A 12,820-nucleotide genomic window follows, 5' to 3' on the forward strand; every position below is an offset into this window, starting at 1 on the left:
GCCAGAGATGGGTGAATCAGTCAATATTAATTGTTATTTATAACTAAGGAGAAGTTCCGGGGTTGTCAAAGATGAAAACCCCTGTTCTTGTTTCCTTTACAAATTCAGGAAATGCTATAATAACATTTCATTTCCTGGATGTGAGCTGGAGAGTTCAGGTTTGGTTCTGTATAGGCATCACTGGAGCCAAACTTTCTGAACTTTATTTTAATAGACACCAATCACTGGCAAACAATGACTATGACTATGAAAGTTCTATGCTGTATTAACTCTCAGGTTCTTATAGATTTTTACCAAGCAGAGTATCCTGCCACATTTTCTCCAGTATCTTAGATAATAGCTAATAATTATTCTACAAGCTAAATGAGACTCTGTGCCATCACAGTTGTAATTGTATATTAAGTTTATTTATTTATTTATTTATTTATTTTTTTGTCTGCTTCCTTTTTTTGTTTTGCATGACGTGCGGTTTTCCCTGTCCTAGCAAAACGATGCAGGGGCGGAGCCTCTCCCAGGAGGGGGATGAACTCTCTAGCGAGGTGTTACATGAGGTGGAGGAGGAGGGAGGGGTGGGGAATGATTGTGGGAGCAGTCGAAAGGCAAAGACGTATAGACTAGATAGAGAGGCGGAGTCTGTTGAGGATGCGGCCCAGAGGAGGTTCTCAGACAATGACCTCAGGTAAAGTGTCTTAAACATTAGATACCTTGTGTATCTAATACTGTACCCCAGGCCTTTTCTTTTTTTCTCCTTTTGCCATTTTTTTTTTCAGTCTGTTTTTCACTGGCCTTCATGAGGACACCATTTTTGTTTTATTTAAACAAATATCATTTCATTTGTTCAAATCTCTTAGAAACAGGTTTAAAAAGTAGAAAATTAGAATTAAGCATAAACAAGCTGTACCATCAGATTAGCGGAAAAAATTGGGGTTTGATGTGATTCTTAATTTAAAGCCAATTAAACAAGCCATGATGAAAAAAAGACCATGTAGCACTCGAACACTGATATTATTAAGGTTTAGTATAAACATCTTGTAAATCTTTAGGATTACATCAGCATTTTTTTTTAGGTACAAATCTACTGTACACAGCTGAGATAATCCACAACAGCACGTGTTAGGCTTGGGCACAAACTGTTTTTGGAAAGTCCAAATCTTAGTGTTAGATGGTTGATTTGTTTAAAGGATATACAACAAACACAGGCATTGGCACAATCTGTCAAACTGAACTCTGCTCGGTGTTGTAATCACCCGGACTGTTTGCAGTTAATCATTTACGAGCAGTACACAGACCTTTGGCACTATCTATGGCACTGTACCCTTCATCCAATTGTTTGTTGTGCACTGGACACCTAGTTAAATGAGTGCATGCTCACGATGGATGGCTCAGTTAACATTTTCTCAGATATGTGTACAGTGTTTTAATAACAAGAACATCGAGCTGGGCTGAGCTGAAGTGTTTGAAAGCATTATGTATATATATATATATATGTGCCCACTCTTTCTTCTAATGTTCCAATATGGGGAAATATTTCGCTTCATTACCCACTGTTTGCTAAGAAGCATCCATTCATCAAAAGGAAAAATGATGTCACCGTGCACACTGGAGGAATTGTAGACTTATTTTTTCCAGCAAAGGCTTGTGCAATATTTTGGGAGCATGTGTCAGCAGGAATGGGCTTTTTATGCAATCATATGACTAACAACTGAAACAAATATGAGCCAGAAAAGAAGTAATATCAGTAAATAGGGAGCCATTGACTATTATCATATAAGGCAAACATGCACAATATATCTAGGCTTTCTTTCTTATTAAAAGCAAAAGCAAAAAAAAAAGAAAGAAAAGAAATGTGAATATCCCTAGCTTGCAATACACTTTTATTGAGAGTGTATAGTCAAGAGGAATACAGTTTTAAATGCAAACCAAAGCTCTGGTGGATATACTGTAGTAAACTACAACCCATGATTATGCCATTTAAATGATAGATTATAGCTTTTATTTGTTTTAAACGTCTAGTTTGGAGTTTTGTGGTTTTAATTCAGTATATTTTTAATACAGTATATGAGAATTATCTATTTAGTTGGGTACACTAACGAGAAACTCCGTCACATGAAAGACACGTGCACTGCCAACCATCCTAAACCTTTTCAGTAAAGTCAGTCAAACATAAAATGGTGGGAAATTGTCAGGAACTTGGAAAACCTTTGCTTGTTTTGCTCAAATATATCAAACCTTTAGATATTTCAGAGGGCTCTAGCTAGATTTTTTTTATCTAAAAAAGTGTGTTTTGTTGAGAGTGTATAGTTAAGAGGCATACATTTTAAATTGATGCCTCAAGCCTCACTTTTGATTAGAATACTGGGTAGAGAAATGTAATGCTATGGCATATTAATGCTCCAGGGACGACCGTGTAGAATATTCAGAATGATAGCGTACCAGCCTTGAATGCTATATTAAGATAGAAGTTTTTAATACTCTTGCTTGGTTGCTCAGCTCGTAAGGGTCTGTTCAAGTGGTAATGCGTAGTCACGTATAAGATATGTGGGGCAGTACAGACCTGAGATCGTTGAGGACAAGATTTCCCCAAGATTTACACAGATAGGGGAGAGAATTCTGGTAGATGTACAGAGATATTAAAAAGCCACCAATTTATCAGTCTTTGTGCTGCATATAGTGGACCCATAAGACCAACAATAACCTAATTAGAAAGCAATTAGAAATGTAGGTTCACTGGGAATTTGGAGACGTGACATCATTAAAGCTATTCTTATCTAAAGTTAATAAAGGAGTAGTTATTGAAGAAGAGGGTTATTAGAACAGCAAGTACGTCACTATGGGCATTTAAAAAGATGTAGTTTTCTTAGTGTATTTCGCATCGCTGTCTTTCACAACTACTCTAATGATTCACTTTAAACCGTATTTATTCAAATCTTAACCAATGTAATGACATCTGTGGTTTGTAGAGTAGAACAACAATATTTTTGCCTGCCAGTGTTCCGTTATGGGGGACACGGTGGCTTAGTAGTTTTCACGTTCACCTCACACCTCCAGGGTTGGGGGTTCGATTCCCGCCTCCGCCTTTTGTGTGTTGAGTTTGCATGTTCTCCCCGTGCCTCGGGGGTTTCCTCCGGGTTCTCCGGTTTCCTCCCCCGGTCCAAAGACATGCATGGTAGGTTGACTGGCATCTCTGGAAAATTGTCCGCAGTGTGTGAGTGAATGAGAGTGTGTGTGTGTGCCCTGCGATGGGTTGGCACTCTGTCCAGGGTGTATCCTGCCTTGATGCCCGATGACGCCTGAGATAGGCACAGGCTCCCCGTGACCCGAGAAAGTTCGGATAAGCGGTAGAAAATGAGTGAGTGAGTGAGTGTTCCTTTATTTAGTGTTGGGGGAAAAGTAAAAATAAATTAGCGTACTAAATTGATTATGACCATATTAGGCAAACATGCAAATTTATGCAATAATAATAATAATAAAAAAAAAAAGATCACTAATTTTCACTAAGATTTCTCTGAATAAAATGCATGTTCTTTATAGAGCCATCAATCCAGAGAATTCTTCAAGGATCCTTTCAAAAATCTTATTAGAGAGCATGCTAATTCAAAAGTAGTAATAATAATCCATTATATTTTATAGCTTACTTAATCTCAAGTTGCTTATTCCTGAAGCACAGGATCTATGAAATAAGTTAATTAAGGCGCACTAAAGATGATTAGTAGTAAGTGTGATTTTGGAGTGGGAGGCATAGTACAAATGTATTATTTGGAGCCAAGTAATTGTGGAAATTAAACTAACAGGCACAAGACGAAACAGCAAGGAGCATGAACTAGCAAAAACGGTGAAAATGTCAAACAATCGACAAGAATCGGCACATCAGGGTATAAATCTGCCTTCAAATTCAAAAATTTTGTAATTACGTATAATTCCGTAATTTTTTCAGTTAATTTTTCAGTACTTCTTAATTATTTGTACTCTGGTAAATAGAGTACGTATTGTTTAATTTTTGAAAGGCATTTTCTTTTTAGTTTAGCCTCCCACCACCCTGCTATCACACTTAACAGCTAACAAACTTCCTCTGAGACACATGAATCCAGCCAACAGAATCTATTCCAAACTGCTGCCCATGCTGAAGAAAAAAACTATCAGCCCTCTTCTGCATACAGTACATGAGCTCACACATTCTCACAGGGCTCTCAAGTTTAGAAGACAGGCAAGAGTGACATCTCCAGCTCCATTCCCAAATACCCTCTGGGCATCAGCATTAGAATGTGGAAGCACTAAAACCAAGGCTGCGATATTTAATAGCCTCGCAATTTGATTCAATCCAGTCACCTTTGAAAAAAGGAACCAGGGCCTCTATTACTCAGATGTTTTCTGGTACCATCTCAGGGCCCCCAGTTTGAGAACCACTGGCCTAGACTACTTGTTCTGAGCAGGTGTTGTCAGTGAACAGGCTGTAAAAATGTCATTGTTTGTGTCAAACAAATTGTGAATTTGTTGTAACATTAGAACAGGAGATCATGACTTACTCTGTGCTCGCAGTGATGCTCGCAGCTCCATTGGTTTTCTCTGTGGCTGAATGAGGATGATGTTGAACAATTCCAGGATTTGCTTTTTTTTTCACTGGTTGTTGCATTAAATCTTACCCAGATACAATAGTGCTATTTTTTGATTGGCTATTGTGTAACCTCTTTTTTTTGATTGCCTGATAAGTGTCAGGCTCGACTAAGAACTCCAGGGGAGACACACTTGATTCCTGCCCGGTTCCATATTGACAGCAGTGGGGCCAGATACATTCTGGGTGCTGCGGCATATTAAATATATGATAAATAGTAAGTTTTTTTGCGTGAGAAATACCATGTGTGGCGAGAGAGTGTGACAGAAGACCAAAATGCGTGACTGTCACTCTCAATACGTGACACTTGACAGCCCTGCATGCTCAGTAGCGATTACTGAGTATCTGTCATCCTTCCCAGCCCGTTTTTCTCCTTAGGGTCCTGGCTACAGAGGTTTAAGTGTTAAGATTAGAGGCAGGTGAAGATTTTTGTGATCTGAACAGACATGTGGACTAAATGACAAATATCCTGATAGATTAGTACTTGCATTTTCTAAATTCAAATCATTTAAACCATGAGAAAACTGACTGACGGTGAACAAAGCCATTAATGGTTAGTTAGTGCTCGGACATTATGTTCCTATTTACCATATTTCAACTCTCTCTTCTCTTGTACTCGGATGCATTTCCCAGAAACAAGACCTCCTGAGTAGCCACATGAATATGGTAATAGTCTGAGCTGAAATAAACACCAGGTTTAATGCTCACTGAGTCAAATAAGACATTTAAGTAAGTAAGAAAGTCAAATCAGCTGGATAACTATTCAATCCACGTGATATCGTAAATACAGTTTTAGCTTTACATTTAATCTGTCATTTAATCCTGAATCACATTATTATCAGTCACCTGCTGGAGCTCTCATTAGAAATAACAGTACTGTGTACCATGTAATATTAAGTGCTCTAGCATCCCACCTTCTGTGTTTTAATTGTTTTAAATGTAGCACACATGGTTTCTTGGCCAGAATATGTGGCCTGACAAATATGATGGATTAACTTGTCTAGGACCATGGTTCCCATGGAAACCGTTGTTCTTCATCACGTCGCCAGCAAAAATGATACTAATTGCAGGGCACTTTCTGTCCTTTGGGTTATTAGGAGGAACAAACCGAGCTAACAGGTACCATAAGAAAGGAATAAATAAAACACAATAAATTATGCAGTTATCATGAAATAATCAATGATGTTGTGGTGCGATGCCTTTACCACACAGAAGCTGATGATTTTTTACAAGTGTTTTATTTCGCTTCACCACACCACTATTTAATAACGATAGGTGCCATACAAGTGACAGTGAATTAGCTGTTTCTATAGAAACCTTTATTATAACGTATTATAACTAGTGCATTCATTTAAACCTACGAAATTTGTATTTAATGTAGTTCAACTGTTATAAATGAAGGTTGTGGTACGTCCAGAAAAACTTAAAGCCTTCCTTGTATTTATTAAAATGTGCTGTGTCATACTTTTTTTTTTTTTTTTTAGCACTTTACAGTTATATTTCATGTTGTAGAACAACCTTGGAATGAGACTCAAAAAACGTATCTGAAACGATGTCCTGTAAAAGAAATACTCCAGCGTTGCATTCAGCTTCAAACATTTGGATCTAATTTTCAAAATCTCCTTAGCATAGAAGCCCAGGCATCTAAATAAGACTCATCCTCCATGCTTTCATATGGGCGCTTCCACAAATAGTGTGGGATGCCATGCATTTTCTCTGAAGAAAGACGATCATGGCCTAGAGCATGTAGTGCAGTCTGAATGAACAGGACATGGTGTACAACAGGAGTAGGAGACGTATCCCTATAGATCAGATGCTGTGTTCCAAGTACATTTAGGGCGCAATAAGTGTCTTCATGCCAGAGCTTCTTGGGAGAGAACTATTCCTTAACCATTAGTGGAGATGCAAGCATGCTTTTTTGGCACTGGCTGCAGTAATTTCTCCTCTTGGAGAACACAGTCTGACAGGCTGTTCTTATTTACAGCTTTAGCATTTAGTGCCTTGTCTCCTTGGCAGACTTCTCGGTCCAGACTTTTTCTTAACTTGATTATCACTTGAGATGAAGCCAATACCGTTGGAATGATAATGACAGGATGCAAGTAGAAGCCCGTTAGCAGAGGCGATGATGCTACCTGAGTTATTCTAGCTCTTTACTTCTGGTCGGTAAATTAAACGCATTACACAGGGCAGCATAGCATACAAGGAGGAAAATGTTATCTGTAGTACTATGTACAGTATAAGAACTCACAGATGTCAATGATTGGCAATTGTTGCTGTGATTGACACAAGTAGGTGAGTATACTGTACCATCCCGGATTTGCTCTCTGGACTCCCAATCATGGGTGGCTGTGGCAATAAATATCTCCAGGATTGAGAACATAAGATTACATTAGCACTGTAAACAAGTGGTAAAAAAAAAAAAGAAATGTGATTTTTTTTTTCTTTTGAAGAATTTTAGCCCTGGCTCCAGGCTATGTGCTGATAGGGAATACCAACTTCATTAAAAGTGCAGTGTGTTTCTTGACCAGACCTTTGTGGTTTGAGTATTAAAGAGAATAATTGTACAGAGTGCTGTCAGAGAACCTCTGTGATGCTTTGCAGAAGAATCAGGACTTGTTTTGTGCGCCTGGCATTCACAACGAGCCATGTGCGCTTTCTCAACGGGGCAGGGGTTACCCGAGCCAACCCTGGCAAACTAATTTACCTCAGTGAACTGAGTTTATTCCTGTTCGTGTGACTTCTAAGCTCTAAAATGGATTCCTGGCTGACAGAAGCAGATCCTTTCCAAAGTATTGAACTCAATCGGTCTATTTCTCTGTTCGTTAGAAGGTCTTGCATTTGGGGGTTTATTTTATCTCTTTCTTACACACACACACACACACACACACACACATTTCTATTGATTTAGTTGTGCCAGTATACCACTGTAAAAGTACACTATGATTGCACTTACAGTTCAGAATGTGCAATACAAATAACATTATTCTATTTGCACTGGTCACATTGTAAAATACGTCCGGGTGGATGGCAGATTTAAATGGCAGATGGTAGTTTTGATTGCTCGTTTAAAATGGGGGTGGATGAAATCGTAGCTTAGGAACCTGAATCTCTTCACGATATGATGTTTAAATAATGGGACACATTTCATTTAATCAGCTATTTGTAATTCTAAAGTTGTTTGTTGTTTGTCTTTTAGAACATTTTTTTTATAGTGATATTTTTGTATTGGTAAATGACAGGTAATTGCTAGAAATGACAGTTTTAATGCATGTAAAGAACACAAACGATGTTGTAGGGTTGACTCGTGTTTCCGTTTTCAAAGCTGCGTCGCATTAATAATGATAACATAAAATATTTGGTAAATATTTGATCATGATTGGTTAGAAGGAGTTGATTCATCTTCTATAACAGCAGCACAGACAGTAGTTCCAACTAAAAGGTTTTTATTATTGTACTAGTTCAGTCTCTTCAGGTTTTTTTGATGTTTTGATCGCATACAGTATATAATCACATAACCAAACTGGAGCTTGTAATAATATTTAAAAATCACAGCAGATTTTGTGCAGATTTACATTTACAGCATTTAGCAGACACTCTTATCCAGAGTGACTTACATTTTTTATTTCAGTTTATACACCTGAGCAATTCAGGGTTAAGGGCCTTGCTCAGGGGCCCTGCAGCGGCAACTTAGTGGACCTGGGATTCGAACGAATGACCTTCCGATCAGTAGTTGAACACCACCTTAACCACCGAGCTACCACAGCCCACAGATTTGGGCCTTGACGTGTTATGTAACATCATCAGTACACTCACTGGTCACTGGTAGTAGATTAAAATAAGAATCATGCGTTTGAAATTTCACCAATTAAAGTAGTTTTGCATACAAAGTAGCACAAAAAAGCTTCAAGCATCTTTGATCGCAACAATCAGAAAAATACAGCAAAATCCTGGAGGAACTGACTATTGTTTCTATGATAACACCATACTCAGAATCTTGCATCGAGGGCATGCCATTTAAATGAATTTTAAACTGTTCAAATGGTGAGGTTTTTTTTGTGAGGAGTGATAATTTTGGAAGAAGTCTCTAGCCTCTAACTTTTTGGACAGCTAGATCAGACACAGCTATATCTTCAGGAAGGAGCTTTAGGGTTTCACAGTATGTGTCTATCAACAAAAGGATAAAAGAAAAGTCTTGTAATTTGGAATCGCTATATGTGGTGACATGGCATCATAACAACACAGACGATTATTCCCTATATACCATGCATACTGAAATACTTGTTCTCTTTTATACATGCAAAAAAAAGTTGATTCCGGATCCTAATCCGATCCGGATATTAACACTTTGCTTTCTCTTTACACGTACGTCTTCCTGCATCAATGTATTAAGCTTCAGCCATTTAGTAGTTTGGTTTTTGTGCCTGATTTCTTTAAACCAGGTGTAAATTAGTGCTTGCATGGTGTTCAGAGCAGTACAGGCAGTGCTACCAGTGTTTGTCACACAGAATTAGGCTACGTTTTGCTTCTGTTAACTCATGGATGTGGAAGAAGACAAGCTTGTTTGGCTGCTTTGTGACCTGTGATGCCTGAAACAGCTGTTAAAAAAATGATTTGTTAAAAAAAATCATGTTAGCTTTCATGCTAGCTAAAGTGAATTTTATCCAAGTGGGGGCAGGTTATTCAAGAGAAAACGGGGTAAAATCAACCCAAATGCTGTGATAGCTGCTTTTATCAAACAAAATGTGCTCCTGCTTTGAAATAACCTCTGCCAAAGGAACACTGTAGCAGCGGTAGCAAAAGCTTTATCGATTAATTGAGCACACTAGCATTCTGCACTGCTCTCTGGCTAGGAAGATAATGCGTGTCTGTATCAAAAAATAAAAATAAAATGCCCTAAGACCTGCTCATGGAGATGAGGGCGAGGTAATTGCAATTTGCTCCCCTGTCGCTGCCAGACAAATGCTGACGCACCTTTCAGAATAATGAATCTGTGATGCAAGATGGACTCCAGTGTGGCCTGTATAATTAAGGCCATGTCCAGGATGAATCGTGTTCCTGTCAGTAGAGCCGCAGTGGGCCTCTAAAAATACAACTGCCAATCAGTTAGAACATCCTTTAGAACCTCTGATATCCTCTAAAAGCAATTGAACAGGTATCCGGTCAGGGTTTTTTTTGTCGAGGTCTAATAGGTCGTGGAATAATTCTTAATCCTGTACGTAAATTTTTGTGTGCATATTGTAGTTGTCAGGATTTACATTTAATTCCATACGTCTTGAACACAAGTTTTTTTGTTTTGTTTGTTTTTTGTTTTTTTCCCTTCGTTAGCTCCTAATCTTAGGTGTAAATCTCTCATCACAAAACTGTTCACCCTGATGACAAAACAATGATAATACAATCCCTGTCATACCTAATCAGATGAGCTTATCATTATAAAGAAGTAGATTTATATGAATGTAGCTATGAGCTGATGTGTGCGTGCGTCGTAATGCCAAATGAGTTTAAATGATCATAAATAAAATATCAAGTTCCCTGATGAGGTACAGTTCAGTATTATTGCATCTATGACTTGGGAGGGGGGGGCACGGTGGCTTAGTGGTTAGCACGTTCGCCTCACACCTCCAGGTTGGGGGTTCGATTCCCGCCTCCGCCTTGTGTGTGTGGAGTTTGCATGTTCTCCCGTGCCTCGGGGGTTTCCTCCGGGTACTCCGGTTTCCTCCCCCAGTCCAAAGACATGCATGGTAGGTTGATTGGCATCTCTGGAAAATTGTCCGTAGTGTGTGATTGCGTGAGTGAACGAGAGTGTGTGTGTGTGCCCTGCGATGGGTTGGCACTCTGTCCAGGGTGTATCCTGCCTTGATGCCCGATGCCGCCTGAGACCCGAGGTAGTTCCCCTGGCTCCCCGTGACCCGAGGTAGTTCGGATAAGCGGTAGAAAATGAGTGAGAGAGAGAGAGAGAGTGACTTGGGATGATACAATGTTGGATTTTTATTATAAATTTTGTGTTTGTTTTATGTTGGATTACTATCCCAATGTACCATACCATACTATGATTGAAGCAGGCCACAGACAGTGCCGTTTAGTTCAAGGCCTAAATAAGACTCGTGCTTCGTTTCCCTGTGTAGGATAAGTGGTTCAGAAAATGGATGGAAGTATGGATTTCTAGCTGATAGTAATAATCCAAAACAGCTATAAATGTGAACCTGGATCTCTCCGGATGAGTTTTTGCCGGCTAAAGAACAGGAGGCACTTAGGGCTTAGGTGGTTATCAACAGCAAATGGAGAAAAACCAAAACACAGCTAAAACATGAAGACTAATCATGTTTGAATAGGGCTAAAGTACTTTAATTGTGCTTCCTCTGCAGGTTTGTTTGTGCAAACAGAATCAGGGTGATAATTAACACTCAACCAGATCTAATTAAGAGCTTTGAGTCAGGATGTTCACCGTCAGTCCGTTCTTAATTTCCTCATGCTTTATTATTTCTGCCACAACACTTTAGTTTAAACACTTTTTATGTACCACCATATTTCAGCCATGACGGAGAAGCTCAGAACAGTATTTAGCACTGAAGGGCATTCAAAATGATTTAGTTTTTGAATTGATTATAGACTTGGGACTCAACAATAGAAGTCTATACTTGTTGGACATATGAAGTGACCTTGTAAATTAAATGAGCATAAATAATCTGAGAGAGCCACATAATTATTATTTATGACGATAAAGAAGGAAATAGTTTTTTTTTTATAAATATTCTGGAAAGCTGTTTTTATTAGAAAGGAGAGAAAGTTTTTGGTTACGTGTTCAGCCATAAAATGGACTGTAATTTAATGATTATAAACACCATTTATATTTCTCCAAAGAGAATTAATTTAGCTGAGCAGATTAGGCTTATAGACACCTTGGCACCAGGGTTTGATCCGAAAGGATTTAACTGTTCAGTTAATATTCCAGAATTGTGACCACCAAGTATCTGATTATATACATTTTAATTTTAAAATGATTAGAACTATCAACCATAGACAAAAAGGCCAGTTCTGAGCTTGCACTCTATACTGGGACTTTACATCAAACTCCTAACTGACTCTATTCCATGCGAGACTTTTACCTTCCCGCTAATCCTGATTTCCCTCGAATCCCTTGCTCATCTTTTTTTCCCCTCCTCTCCCTCTTTCCCTCTTTCTCTCTCTATCACTCTCCTTTTCCCTCCATCCCTTTCTTTTTTCTTTCCTTCCGACGACTCCTGTGGTCCACTGATAGCGACTTTGCATCCAAAATGAAAAACAGGCAAATGGGCACGACGAGTGGAACCAATCTGACCAAGAGCACTAGCATCGGTGGGGATATGTGCAGCCTGGAGAAGACCGATGGCAGCCAATCGGACACGGCTGTGGGCATTGTGGGAGGAAACCTCAAAAAACGGCGCTCGAGCATCGGGGCAAAGATGGCCGCCGTGGTGGGCATGTCACGCAAGAGCCGCAGCACCTCACAACTCAGCCAAACAGGTAAGACAAATTATTATTTGTACGTATGTGTGTCTGTCTGTCTGTGTACAGTATGTGTGTGGTGTGTTTGTTTCTATCTGTCTTTTATGCAGTATGTTTTTGATTTCCTCCTTCCTTCCCTTTAAATGAACCTTGAGATTTCAGTGCTTGGACTCTTTTTCTTGACAGGATTTACCTCTGTCTTTTCAGCTTTAGGAAAAAAGTTGAAATATTCTTTACAGGAACCAGGAAGCAGGAATACTATAAAGAAAAATGTTCACTTGTACTTCCTTTTTCTCTCCTAGATCATTGGAAAGTTTTCACTCTTTCACTGCTGCACGTCATGATGTTTTTTTTTCCTGAATGAAGTTGCTTGCCCTTGTCCTCCGAGTCTTTTTCAAAGCGGTGCGTTCGAGTAGAAAATTTCAGATGGTTCTCTAGTGTCTGGGACTTTACAGTCTGCTCATGTTGCCATAGCTGCCTTGCATGTTTTATTTATAACGGCACGTTAGACAGAATTAGTGGGTGTTTCTCTCGTCATGCCTCGATGCATTCATATTCCCAGGTCTGCAGGTGTGCGCTCTGCTCTGAAGCACAAGAGAAAGGTTTTTGGGTTTTTTCCCAAAATAGATTGATGATGCAATTGCTGCATTTAAATATTGCATTTATATCGCATTCAAGCCAGTAGTGAATTCTACTGAATAATTTAGTACTGAACAGATCTATTACATA

At 39.0% G+C, this 12,820-nt stretch overlaps 1 protein-coding gene across 1 annotated transcript in view; it reads left to right on the plus strand.

The window, feature by feature from the left end:
* Window positions 1–12,820, plus strand: part of rims2a (regulating synaptic membrane exocytosis 2a) — a 167,193-nt gene that overhangs the window by 129,206 nt on the left and 25,167 nt on the right. Inside the window, exons 25-26 of the mRNA XM_060861272.1 lie at window positions 485–679; window positions 11,865–12,109. Coding sequence (XP_060717255.1) covers window positions 485–679; window positions 11,865–12,109 — 440 coding nt within the window. The remainder of the gene's footprint in view (window positions 1–484; window positions 680–11,864; window positions 12,110–12,820) is intronic.

Source organism: Tachysurus vachellii, chromosome 25 (assembly GCF_030014155.1).
Source record: "Tachysurus vachellii isolate PV-2020 chromosome 25, HZAU_Pvac_v1, whole genome shotgun sequence".
NCBI classification, from domain to species: domain Eukaryota; kingdom Metazoa; phylum Chordata; class Actinopteri; order Siluriformes; family Bagridae; genus Tachysurus; species Tachysurus vachellii.